General features: G+C 32.4%; 2 protein-coding genes across 3 annotated transcripts in view; one reads left to right on the forward strand and one right to left on the reverse strand.

Moving 5' to 3' along the window:
- Lnpk (zinc-ribbon metal-binding protein lunapark) overlaps positions 1 to 6,162 on the reverse strand; it is a 72,078-nt gene extending 65,916 nt beyond the window's left edge. Inside the window, exon 1 of one of the 2 annotated variants that reach the window (XM_072540194.1) lies at positions 5,763 to 6,162. In XM_072540194.1, coding sequence (XP_072396295.1) covers positions 5,763 to 5,789 — 27 coding nt within the window. In that variant the 5' untranslated portion in view covers positions 5,790 to 6,162. The remainder of the gene's footprint in view (positions 1 to 5,762) is intronic. The other variant, XM_072540193.1, reaches the window with a different exon arrangement.
- A 602-nt stretch (positions 6,163 to 6,764) lies between these two features.
- The window catches only part of LOC140447506 (spatacsin), a 92,633-nt gene continuing 84,925 nt past the window's right edge, over positions 6,765 to 14,472 (forward strand). Inside the window, exons 1-2 of the mRNA XM_072540195.1 lie at positions 6,765 to 6,919; positions 6,977 to 7,171. Of these exons, the coding sequence (XP_072396296.1) occupies positions 6,899 to 6,919; positions 6,977 to 7,171 (216 nt within the window). The 5' untranslated portion in view covers positions 6,765 to 6,898. The remainder of the gene's footprint in view (positions 6,920 to 6,976; positions 7,172 to 14,472) is intronic.

The following is a 14,472-nucleotide window of genomic DNA, read 5'->3' on the forward strand; positions in this document are numbered from 1 at the left end:
TAAGAAAATTGCTTTACAGAAAGAACAGCTTTACATTTTGTGCCAGGTCTATGGGTCTCAATTTGTTATTGGAGGGTTTACATTCCTCCTCAAATGCCTCGTGAGTCTTATATCCAACACTGCCGTTGAAAATATTGTTCAGGTGTTTACTTCGGTTAATATCTATATATTTGGTGACTACAATTTACTGAATGCATTATGGTCTAATGATAGTATGCTGTATTGTTTCATTGTCCAGGAGGAGATCCAGCTGTGGATATTGCTCAAACAGTTGGTTATTTAAAATTGTATCAATGTAATTCTATATCAAATGAGAGAAATAGGGAAATGTTGTTTAACAATCTCTTACTCCTTTATCATCGTAGGCTTTGCCTTGCAATTTATAGAATGCACAGATTAAAGCAAAAATCTGAATTTTGTTTTCGCCAAAAAAATCTTCGAATTTCTGCTTTGGTGATTTAATCTCAAATATATTTACATAATTCGTTAAGACTAGCATGAGGAATTTTTTAATAACTTTTTTAAGAACTTAATAACTTTTGGACTCTACTAATTGGCAGGATTGTCTGACTCACAATGATATTAATGTTTCAACTAATATGTTCTATGAAATTTTTCCCTAGGAATTTTCTACTTTATACCTCTGAAGAGATACATGGAACATCAACTTTTCCTAAATGATTTTCCTAAGATATTAGGATATACAGTCCTCTCTCTCTCTATAACGATATGCAAGGGACTGGGAATTTTCATCGTTATAAGGAGATATTGTTATACAGAGAGAGACAAAATTCTGTACTGTAATATTATTAATACTGTGCTAAATAACCTATTTTAATTTAAAAAAATTATCAAAACGAATATAAATGAATTAACATTGATTTATTTATTAACGAATTATATAAGCAATACAGTATAAAAAATGACTGTACAATTAAAACATGTGTACTGTACAATAAAAAAAATAATATGCTACTGTAAAATATATTTAGCCTACATTACCAAAAAAATCTGTCACCTTGGTCTGTCTTCTTTTCCCTTTCCACAGAACTGACCTAACCTTGTCCTGAAGATGCATCGAATCTTCCACACCACTCATATCGTCTTCCTGGTGGATGAAGAATCAATGCAGTACTTTTGCTGCATCCAATGCCTGCTGAGGGGTCGGAGCTGGTTCTGGCTCTGCTTCCACTTCCGAGTCACTGTGTTCTTCTTCTAAATGAACTGCTTGCAGGATGTCCTCGTCAGAAAGTCCAGATGTTGTAGCTACATTTTCATCAACTTCTTCAAAATCTGTTAGCTCTTCCGGTCCGTAGGTGATAGTAAGTTCAAACTGTCTGGCCCAAACATCTAATGGCAGGTCATCTTCATCATCAGTCAATCCTTGATCTTCCAGCCATCCTGCGTGTTTGAAGGAATGTTTTATTAAATTACTCGTCACCTCGTCCCAGGACTTACTAATTTATTAGGATCGCGTCAAGAATGTTTAGTTTAAAGATCGCCATTATTCTCAACCAATTCCATCAAAAGTCTTCTCCTGTAATGGCTTTTCAAACTCTTGATGGCACTTTGGTTCATTGGCTGGACACTCGTGTTTGCTGGCAGAAAACAGAGTTCGATGTTTTGAAGGTCGCATAATACAGGATGAGCAGGACAACTGTCTACAAGCAAAAGAATTTTTTCCCTTTAAGCTTAATATCCCACTTTCTTATCGCTTCTTCAAAAATTTACGAGGTCATCCATGCACTCTTGCTTGCTTTATAGGTCATTGGTAGATTTTTTATGTTTTTAAAGCAACGCGGGTTTTTCGACTTCCCTATCACTAACAATTTTCACTTCACCGAACCTGTCATGTTAGCGGCCACTAAAACTGTAATGCGTTCCTTAGAGAGCTTTCCACCAACACACTTTTCCAATTTAAATTTTAAAGTTCTGTTTGGTGTCATTTTAAAAAACAATCCAGTCTCATCCGCATTGAAAATGTCGTCTGACGCATATCGTGCCTTCAGTCCAGGCCACACGTTTTCTAGCCAATCATCTGTTACGTTTTTGTTAACATCGCGAGCCTCTCCGCTGGTTTGCGCGTAGTTGATCTTGTGCCCCAGCTTCCACTTGCTCAACCAACCCTCAGATGCCTTGAAATTCTCAATTCCAAGTTCAGTTGCAAAAAACAGCTTTTGTCCTGACCACAGGCCCAGAAAGTGGAATATGGTTCATACGCTGCTGCTGGAACCACTGAAGCATAGCGCGATCTAAATCTTAGTGTTGACGTTTCCGCAACTTCTTCCTGCTACCGCCCTCCATCTCCGCTTTAAGCCACTTTTTTCTGTCCTTCCATATCGTAGCCTCAGTTGACTGAGACAGCCCCGTCCAGAGAACGACATCCGATTGCTTTTTACCTTTCTCTATTGCTCGAGTTATCGATAACTTTTCCTCCACTGAGAGCACTTTACGCTTTTTCGAAAACATGTTGACTGTTGACACACTAAGACACAACTCAAACTGGAAATGCAAAGTCGTCAATAGATAACAACATCTGTGTGATAACAGTTTTAGGTACGCCGCCCAAACAATAAACGTGAGTCACTTAATTCTCTGATAATAAAGAGTAGACTGGGTGGCCGCATTCCTTAAGCGCAAAACAAAACAACCGCTGGACAATGACCTTGCCACTCGTGACTCAGGTAGTCTGAACTTTAAACACAATAACACATTTGTCATCGACTATTGAACGCTAAAAAGTTATCGCTATAAAGAGAGAATGATATCGATACAGAGAAAGAATTAATACATTGTTCTTATGACGAACCAACCAATGTTTACTATTTTCATCGTTATAGAGGAATTATCATTATACAGGGAATCGTTATAGAGAGAGACTGTATGTCTCAATGTTAGACTTTGACACAGACCCAGCAGCATTCAATATTGTTAATTTGGCTTGACATTTCTGTGGTCTTTTAATATAGTTTATTAGACCACATTTTCGGATTAATCCTTTTTATTATTTCTGTTTATGATATGATATAGTTTAAGCGGAGGTAAAAATAACTTGTTGCTGCCTATTGTGACGTTTTGTTATATGCAAAGGTGAAAAGACCTGCCGCCGCCTATTTTGAGTTTGTTTCATTTATCAACATTTAGACCACATTTTTAAATAGCTTAGATAATTCTGGTACTATCTGTTAGATAAGCGACGAAATAAAAAGACGCATAGCAATAGCAAACAGAACTGTTCACGGCCTCCGGAGACATTTAAAAAATAAAAATATAAAACGTGCACTAAAGCTTAATATATACAGGACCTTAATAAGACCAGTTTTGATATATGGGGCTGAAACGTGGATCTTATCTCAAAATGATAAAAGACTTCTTGGTATTTTTGAGAGAAAAATTCTTAGAAAGATTTTTGGGGCCGTAAATGAAAATGGGCTATGGCGTCGAAGATACAACTTTGAACTGTATCAGTTATACACCGATCCAGATATTGTGAAGTTTGTTAAAGTGCAGAGACTTAGATGGGCTGGACACATTGCTAGGATGTCAGATCACGAATACACGAAGAGATTAACATTTTCACAACCAGAGGGCACAAGAAGCAGAGGACGACCACGAATGAGATGGATTGATGATGTGGAAGAAGACCTACAGATTCTAGGGGTTAGAAGATGGAGGGAAGTTGCCAGGAATCCACAGGAGTGGCGACTTCTTTGTGAGCAGGCCAAGATCCACAACGGATTGTCGAGCCACTTATGATGATGAATTCTGGTACTACTGTGAATTGTCCCACTAAGAATTCAAAGCCTTTTATATTATTTTTGATACACAGCTAGGACGATGAGGTTTGAATTTGTGCACCAGGTGACCTGTTGAGCTAGTAAGGAAGATAAACATTAGTTCTGTTTTGTATATATTTTATAGTTAGGTGTCATATTAACTTTACATCAACTTTACTGATTGTGACAATGGAGTTTTTATGTGACAGTTTCATCCTGAGTTTTGACTTACTAATTTTGTGCCTAAAATATTTTAGGAATGTGATATGTGTAGTTATCAAACCTTCAACAATGTAGCTAATATATTAATCTTTTTCTTTACTCTTCTTGCCATTAAGCTTGAAATTTGTTGTACTAAATTAGATTTGATCAGGTATCAGAAATATTTTGGGATGTGTTACATCTAACATCACGAATCTTTTATTATTGACTACAGCCTGTAATGATATTTCATTTGCAGAACAAATATAGGTATGGGCTTCTTATGCATGCTAATAATTAGTAACCTCATGAGATAGATATGTTTAAATGTATCACTAGATTTAGGTACTCTTTGAAGCACTGAAATACATACTAAAATGCAAAATGATACTTTATATAAATAAGTGTGTTCTTACTTATTTATTTTACTCATATATATTTTATTTTTATTTGTAATTGTATATATTATATAAATATTTCTTTAATGCTGCATTCTTGTATAGTTTTGACAGTGGGTTTGTCCCATTTGTTATCAATAAATAAACAAATAAATGCAGATACAGGTTTTCTTTGTAAATAAATGCATATTTTACTATTTCAAACCTATTTTGCTTATAGTTTTAGTTGCATCTTATTTTAAGGCATATTATTCATACAATTAAATATTTTGCAAAAAAGGAAACCTTTCTAGCAAATGTAACAGTTTATTACAGATGCAAATAACACTTTAATCACTGTTACTGATTATAAAAATATTCTGTGTATTATCTTCTATGTATTCAGATTAGTAAGGAGAACTGCATAGGTAATTTTGCTTGATTTTATATGTAGAGAATGTCATATTTCTATATAAAACAGCTTATCTGAGTAGTTTATTGTTCACTCATATTTATTTCTTAAAATTGATAACGATTTTTATTTATTTCCAGAAGAGAATGTTTCTGTAAATATTTGTAATTAGTGTAATGATTTGTATTTGTGATTTTTTTAAATCACTAGCATCCCTAACAATGTGATTTTTATAAAGTATAAAATGTTAAAAGAGAAACAAAAGTTTTCAGTAGTTTTAAAAACATACATTGATTAATTTCTGGAATATTTTTATTTGCAAATTTCGTGATGTACCTATATCTGCAACTAAAATGTTTCTAATGATAATGATAGAACATTAAAATATAATAGACAGTCAATCTGCACTTGAGGCTACAACTAATGAGTCATTAACATCTTGGAACTGTAAACAGTAACAGACAATTAAGCAACTGATAGAACACAAAAAAGTAAAGTAATTTTGCTGTGGATACCAGGGCATAAAGGAATTGTTGGTAATGTGACTGCTGATAGTCTTGCTAAAGGATCTATTACTCCTTTTCTCAGACCAGAGCCATTCTGCAACTAAGTGTAGGTAAGGTATAATAATTACAAACTTCTGCAGCAGCTTCTGAAGATATATGTACCTAAATTTAGATATAAAATAAACTAGAAAAGAGTTTAATGGCTTAAGTATGAAACCAAAGCGGGACAGTAAATAATAATATTCTCAATATCTCACTGGCAATTATTTATATTGAATACAGAGCAGTATAAAATAAATCAGTGATATTTTATCTTTGGGAAAAATATACTAAAAAAATAAACTATTGTAAATTTGTAGAAGGCCCATATTATAGATAACAAATGAATAATTTAGAAATATAGTACCGAAACGTTACCTATATGAAATTGTATCCTAACGTTGAATACTTATATTTACAAGAAAATAGTGTCTTATTTGCTTAAACTTACCCTAAACTTTCCTATTATGATTCCCATATTGCGTTAACTATTTTCGAAATGAATTGGTAGGTACTTTATTAACGAAATGAGTGATTAAATCAGCCGGCAATGAGTAATTTTTTAGTTGACTTTTTCCACAGTTTTTTCTTCTAACCTAAAACACTTCAATTTTGGATTTGACTGATCCGGCACTAACGTTTTACAATCAAATTTTATTAGCAAAACAAGCGTTTGTACGTGCAAGTCACTTATTATCATCGTCTCACTCACGTTTAACTTTCACGTCGCTTTATTAAATTTTATAATACATTGAGGTTTCCATTTCAACTGCCCACTCACAAATCACCAAATCAGCTATCAGCTCACAAATCCACAGATCCACCATACCTTTCCACAAATCGCAAAAATCACATCACTGAAATGCGACAATGCGTTTAGACAATCCAAGGACTTGTCAAAAATAATTCAATATGGCTAGATGTACGCACATATCCACTTTAAAATTTTAAATGGAAATAAAATTAAAAACAGTAAAGTTATATATTTTTAAAGAGATTCTGATCTGAAACCGTTTGTCTTGTGGCATATTAAGATAAAATTGCCAATTATATTGGCATTGTTGATAAGCATCTACAACTAAAAGTTAACCGTAGACGTTAACACGTCGTTTGATTTGATGTGTCATTGCTATATTTTTTTCATAGTATGTAGTATGTTTTATATCTTCTTTTGGTCCTCTTTATTGTCAATTTGATGCTATACATTTTTATATTTCTGCTAAAGCTTTTGCTACTGCTATTACCAAACAAAATAAAATTGATTACAATTGATTTCCGTTTTAAAATTTTTTAACGACATTTTTGTCTTTTTTTTAACTGAATGATACGCCTATGCATGACATGCTGGCCTGGCCTTGTTCTCTTTTCTTTTGACATAACACAGCAATTCAATTAAAACGTGAAAAAAGAAGAAATGTAATTTGATTCATATTGACATTGACAAGATAAAATTATTTGTTTTTGTGTATGTTTTTACTTCATAAATGAAAACAGACCTATGACCTAACAAACAATGGCTTTGTATTTTTTATAGATAAAACGAAATATTATTAAACATTTCTGTTGAATTCCTGTATCTTCACAAGAATGACATCAGAAGATTTTTCGGTAATATTATTTAATCATTTAATTCTTATTAACTGATATTTATTTTTTATCTTTTAGACATTAAGACCGCCACCTCCCCCAAATTTAAGTAAAGAAAATGTAGGAATATGGGTAGGATGGTGTTGTAAAGGAGATCGAGAAGTAGCCAGAGAGGCTGCTGCTAAAGGAATTCCTGTGGACCTTGTGGTTTTATTTATTTCACAAAGAAAAAGAATAAGGTCTGAAGAAGCAGAAAATTTCTTTAGAGATGAAGTATGTAGTTATCTTTTTTATTAATTTTATACATTAGGTGAAAATGTGCAGTAGGATAATTTTTGTGGTAAAATCGAAAAAAAGTTTCTTAAAAACAGTACAATAAAACAACAGAAATCATTTTATTTGTTGCTCTAAGAGTTTATTCAGAAAAAATAACTCTGAAAATACAAATTTTATTACCAAAACACAAAAAGTGGTTCACATTATTAAGACACATTATATTGGCCAATTTTAATATTTTCTCAAATATATTGTATGCTTATACTGAGACAAGGATAAATGGATGATTGACAAAATTTTATTTATCCAAACTTTATAGAGATAGAAAAATGCAACTACCCAAAAAAAAGAATACTGGTGGAAGTATTCAATATCACAGCTGTTAGAGGAAAAAAAGAGCATAATAGAGAATAATACCTGGTTAGTAAGAAAGGATTCAGAGGATAGGAAAAGTTATACAGGAATGAATCGTGAGGTTAAAAAGTAATTAAAACAACAAAATCAATATTGGGATAATAAATGCAAAAAGTTGGCAACTTCTAGATACTAGAATACTAGATCAAAAGAATCTTTGAGGTTAAAACCTCAGGACAAATATATGAACCAAAATCACTATTATAGAGCTAATAAGTATAAAAAAATTGGAAGACTTGTTACGAACAATTATTGGAAGAAGACAGAGTTGAATTACAGTGAGTACACTGATATATTTATACATCTATGTGACACTTATACAGTGTATATGGAATTGTTAAAGAACACATCTAATTGCTTATTTGATTTGTTGGCCCGGCTGTTTAACAAATGCCTGAATGGAAAACAATCGCACAAAGACTTTAGAAAATCAAAAAGTCACTAATATCTTCAAGAACAGTAACACAACTAGGTTCTCAAACTATTGTGTGATTACTGTTCTAATAGCATGGACAAATTTTGAGAGCTTGAATTGAAAGTTTGTAAAAACTGAAGACCAGAGTGTTTTCAGAACTGGCCAATCCTGTGTAGATAAATTTGTATTCAACAAATTACAGATAAAAGATGCATGTAATCTAGAAATGCATTTAGTTTTTATCATTTGGAAAAAAGTGTACAACAGTATACCACTTTCTAGACTCTGGACTGCAATAAAAAGGCAAACATCAGTCACAATTATATAAAAACTTTAAGAGATTTGTATAGTAAGAATACAGGCTGTGTTAAAATCGACACATTATGGAATCCTCTCTCAGGAATTTCAGGTATCAAAAGGATTTTGTCCTGGTAATACTTTCATGTACCTAAATAAAATATAACAAACAACAACTACAAATCATCATTAATAAGCAAAGTCTTAATAAAAAACTAAAACAAAATGCTTCTATTAAGTTTTGCTGAAGTTTTGTTAAAAATGCCAATATTTAAAGTATTTACCCAGCCTGAATATCCAAAGGATTGTTTATACCATAAAAGGTTTTAGGCCATGGAATAAAATATTAATTGGTGACAAAGCCCCAGGTAGGTGCATTAATGTATATGTGACCCAACAGAGCAGCACAGTCAATGCCACCACTAAGTAACTTGTAAAGAAATGAAACACCAAAATAATCTCTCCTAAGACTCAGAGGGGGCAAAGAGAATTGCCCCTCCATTGGACAATAATCGTGGTTGTAAATTCTTACATTAGAATTATAAGCGTACAATCACAAACATTTGTGTTGCACTCTTTCTATCATATCTTTATGTGTTTGATAGTATGGCGACCATACAGCTGAGCCATGTTTCAACACTGATCTAACCAATGTACAATAATCCAATCTTATAGCCTCAATGGAAAATAATTTGTAATTTCTGAATACAAAACCCAACATTCTAAAACCTGTGACAGAAATTGTATTAATATGGTCAATAAAAGTTAGTTTTTCATTGAAAATTGTACCAAGATTCTTTACTCTGGATATATATTAAATTCTGGTCATTTATTGTATAATTTGTTTCAATTCTGTAAGCAATTCGAGTAAAGCTAATAAAGGAGCATTTATGTATATTTAATAAAAGCTTATTTAAGTCACTACTTCATTTAACTATCTACATCAGTTGCAAGAGAATCTGGTCCGATGCACAATTAATTGGTCTCCAGAATTTAAGTTCATCAGCAAATTTAACGCAGAGACTAGTTAAGAAGCAGGTTATGATGTAAGCTATAAATATATTGAATAAAAGAGGTAAACTCCATTCGCTTAGCTCGGGCATATTTTGACAGATTCATTGTCGGAAACCTACAACACAACAATTCCTACTTCTCAGCATTAATAGCTCAAGTATCCTATTATTGCAGACTTCTTTCTTTAGAAAAAAGAAGAATTATTCTAAATAGTGGAAGTGTATACTAAACCCATCAAATTTTGGGTAGTATATATTTAAAAAATATATTTTAGTTGTTATAATTTAACATAACTATTTATTATATGGTGCAGATAAATAAATATTGATTGTCGGTAATTCGCAAAGTTCTATTTTATTTACTATTTAGTTTGTCTACTATTAATATTGGCTGTGAGTACGTGTGCTTGGTTGTATAGTAATTTCCAGCCACTTTTAGTCTGTCAAAAAGTAACTAACTTCGCAAAAATAGATAATTACTAAATTCACTAGACAGTTCGGACTGGGAATAGCGAACCGAGTTTAAGCAATGACTACCTTTATCTCTGGACACCCTGTGTAATTCCAGTTGTTGTTAGGTTAGAATCCAAAAAACAGTTACCAACTTTAACTTGAGTATGACTAGAAAGAGAACATTTAAACCAACAAACCATTTGAAAATGAAAACCAGATGCCACTATTTTTTTAAGCAGTATTTGATGATTTACTCTATCGAATGCCTTTGAAAAATTTGTGTATATAGCATGTATTTGTTTGCTGTTCTCCATGAATCTGACAATATCTAACTGATAAGTAACCAGATTGGTAACTGTAAATTTATTCTTACTAAATCCATGTTGTTCTAGAAGAAGATTTTTACATATCCATGATAATTATTTACTTACCAAGCAGTCAAATAACTTAGGTATGGCTGATTGTATACAGATACTTCAATATTTCTCAATGTTCTCTTTGACACCATTTTTGAAAATAGGTACCATAAAGATCTCCTTCCAGGTGTCCAGAAAGGTCTATGTTTTTTATGATCTATTAAAAAGAAGAAAACTATTAAATATACACACTCTTTAAGAAAAATGTAAGGCAGCCCATCTGGGCCTAACAATAACTTATTAGGAAATTTAAGAATTTCATTAAATATTTCAGTTCTAGATATTTCATTGCAGGTGATATTATTACTGAAATTTTCATCCACAACTTCAAAGTCAACAGTATCTTGATTGTCAACATAAACTGTCCGAAAAATTCCTTAAATAAATTTGCAATATCCTGACAGTTAGAAGCTGGATACCCTATCGGAAGCTATCAATAGCTGGATACCATAAAATAGTTACCCATAGCCTATGACTAGACTGTTTATCGTTTAGAAATTTTTAAAATAACTGGGAGATATCTTTATTACTGAAAGATCTAATATAGTTAACAAATCATTCATCAGATAACCATTTACAATGAGCTCTTAAATTTGCAAACTTTGTATAGGATTCATCTGGTGGTTCCTTTTTCTATAGAGAGTGGGCCAGTTTTTTTTTCCCCAAATCAAGTGCCTTAGCTCTTTAGAAAACGATTTAGCAAATGTAGATGTTGAATACCTTTTTAACGGAATGTAGTAAAAGATACCAATTGCCAAAATTTCATAAAAAGTATTTACAGCCTGATTAAGCTCCACCCTACCAAGACAATCTTGCAAGTCAACACAGACCAAGTAGTTATTCAGATCTCTATAATCTCTACATAATCCTATCAAAATATACCTCAATAAGTTTTAAAAGAGTCAAAAAAGAAATATAGCAGAATGAGTATTGAAGTAAACAAAGACACTACGCTTCTTCCTAAACCTTACCTAAGCAGGTGACAAAGAAGACACCCACTAAATGGTAAGAAAATTTAATGAAGAATATCTCAAATGAGGCCTGGAAAGAAATTTTCATATAATTGTGTATTTAATAGTAGGGGGAAACAGTAGAAACTTGATAATGAAAACCTGATCACTAGTAGAAGCTAGCCACGGATACAAATCTCTCGGGTCATTAATTTCAGAAAGAGGGGACAGCGACAAGGACATTAGAAATAGGATAGTACTAGGAAAAGTTGCAATTAGATAACTGCATCCTGTAATTTGGAATAGGATCACCAAAATGAGAATTAAAAATCGACTTTACAAGAGTATTATAGAGAGCATTGAGATATACTGTTAGGAGGTGTGGGATATTACACAAAAAAAACAGATTAAAAGTACTCGAATTGGATTTTTGGGTGCCGAAATTGCGAATTAAATAAGTTGGACAGAGTAACTGATGAAGAAAAAAGAACAATATCTAAAGTTGATATAGATATAATAGATACCATAGAAGCAAAAGGCTGGTACAACCACTTAGGGGAATACTGATAGATGGCTTTTGAAAATATGAAAGTGTGAGTCAGCTCATTGAAGGAGAAGAGATATACCGAAGCACTATTGGAACAAAGAAGTGGAAGATGTAATGAGAACCAGAAACCTCTAAAATCATTATTGGAGAGATAGTAAAACATGGATGCTGATGCATAGGAAGGGAGTAGACAATAGTGTAGACAATAGTAGAAATGGTGTAGACCTACTTGCATGTGTGTATGTTAATATATATATATATATATATATATATATATATATATATATATATTTATATATATATATATATATATATATATATATATATATATATATATATATATTTTGATGATTGTTTATTTTGAGTTCAAACTTAGTTTATTGAGCCAATAAAAAAATTATAACTTATCTGTTACCAAAAGTAAAATAATCCTTATATTACCTGTGTTCGATGGATTCAAAAGATTTTCTAGTTGTCTTTTATCGGGACGAGAAGAAAGGATAATAATACAAATATATTATATTACAAAGATTTACCTTTCTTTAGTTTATATGAACAAATAAAACAATTATTAAATTCTGTCGTTATCTTATCAATCAGCATACAAGAAAATAAATCAAATTATTATGATAATAAGATTATAAAGCTACATACATTTATATTACGTGAAAAACCAATTTTACTTAAAATTTTCTTTACTTGAAAAAAAGAAACCACAAAACTTTAAACTTTTGATTAGCCTAACAAAACCTCAATTCTTAAATTTGAATGCTAATGACCATGATGTCGAAACGATCCTTCACAGATATAAAATTCAATTGTACAAACACTTACAGTTTATTTTCTTCTTGAGTTGTATGTTGGAACATACCCAGAAAAGTCCAGTCTCCTCAAAGATGTGATCTTCCTTTTTTGGCACCTCGGCTCCTTCTTTACGTCTCTGCAAACCTCCTGCAGACTACACAAAAAACACCTGATTCACTTCTCCAAACTCCGCTACTTATTTATGACACCAGGACCTCCTTTTGTCAACTTGATGCCGTAAGAATACTTTCACATATACTTTATAAAAATGCCCACGGTAGATACAAGGACCTCTTTTAATCTACTTGTTATCTCCTTCTTCAAACTATTCACTTCTTTTCGTTACGCCGGTATCCAAACTCACGAACCACACCCTATCTTGAGACACACGACTGTTTCCTTTCGATGACCAAAATATGACTAACTTCTCCTCTCTCATGATCGACTCACCAAATTCCCATTTAAAAACGACCGTCCAATCAAAAAGCTTAAATTGTGTTTACCATGATTTTGGAAAAGCCTAATTTCGGTTTCAGAGAAAACTAAATAGCTTACTTTAAAATTGGTTTTTTTCAATACATCATTTATACCTATTTCAAAAGATTAGAATATGGTCATTTAATACTCGACTATACAAACAATGAAAAGATTAACTTACAGGTAAAATGTCTTCTAATTCTAAACAAAGGATTTTTGATAATTTTGTTTGAAACGAAAAAAAGGTCGTTTGCCAAACAAATTTCTATTCTTATCTACACTAGACCTTATCTTAAATTACTATATACAAATTATTTATATTGATATCTTGAAATTTTATTTCGATGGATTTTTTATTTATTTTTCTTTGGTTGGGAAAGAAAAAGTATGACAAATCCCCGCCTTTGCATATGATAAAAATTACTGAATTATGCAGGGATTTTTCTCTATGCAAAAACAATACCAGCATTTTATTCATAATATTTGTAAACATCGTTGATATTATAAATTCCCCTAATCTTGTCTGATTCTATGTGCTTCAACTCATAACTATTTATCCCATTCTCATTGTTTACTATGTACGGACCCTCAAAAACAGGCATTAACTTTCCGCACACATTGCTAGGTATGTTGGACACGCGCAATGCTCTCACCATAACCTTTTCACCTTTTTTGAAAGTAACTGGTCTTCTTTTTCTATTTTGGTCTTGCCTCTGGATATATTTTTCGTTTGCTCTCCGCAATCTCCTCTGCACATTTTCCATTATCTGTGTGTATTCCTTTTGTTCTCTATCTTCCCATGGTCTTAGTGGCATTATACCCTTCATTATATATTCTGGGGTCTCTTTCGTTACAGTGCTCGGGATGGTATTTAGATACGTTTCTACTTCGGCGACTTTCCTATCCCATCGTCGATGTTGACCCTCTGTTATAATCCGTAGAAACTTCGTCACTTCCTGTATAAAACGTTCCGAAGGATTACTCTGTGGATGTCTGATGCTAACAAAATTTGTCTCTATTGCTACAATATCTAATTTGTTCCGGGATATAATATTTTTTGTAACGTTTTCATTTTTGAAATTTCTAATTTTATATTTTTGACAGATCTGGCACTTTTGTGTAATTTCTTTTGCGATGCGGTAATCTTGTCGGCAAATATAATTTTCTCGAAAAACCAGCCAGACTTTTCTGCTACCGATATGTCCATTGTCTTCGTGTAATTTCTGTATGATCCTTTCTGCCAATGTCTGTGTTATCACGTATAGTTCCTTTCCATCAATTCGTTTGAAAAATATACCGTTTTCCCTCTCCGCTCTTCTTTTTTCTCTTTCTTCCAGGTCTTCTTGATTTGTTCTAATTTCGTTTAACGAAAATACCCCTTCCTCTTGTGTCAAAATGTTTAATCCTACATGAAAAGCACTTGCTTCGTTTTTCCCCGAGTCTTCATCCCTTGTGAGAGCGTCGGCTATAATGTTGTCTTTTCCTTCGGGTGACAAAAAATTCCTGTTTGTT

Source organism: Diabrotica undecimpunctata, chromosome 8 (genome assembly GCF_040954645.1).
Source record: "Diabrotica undecimpunctata isolate CICGRU chromosome 8, icDiaUnde3, whole genome shotgun sequence".
NCBI lineage: Eukaryota > Metazoa > Arthropoda > Insecta > Coleoptera > Chrysomelidae > Diabrotica > Diabrotica undecimpunctata.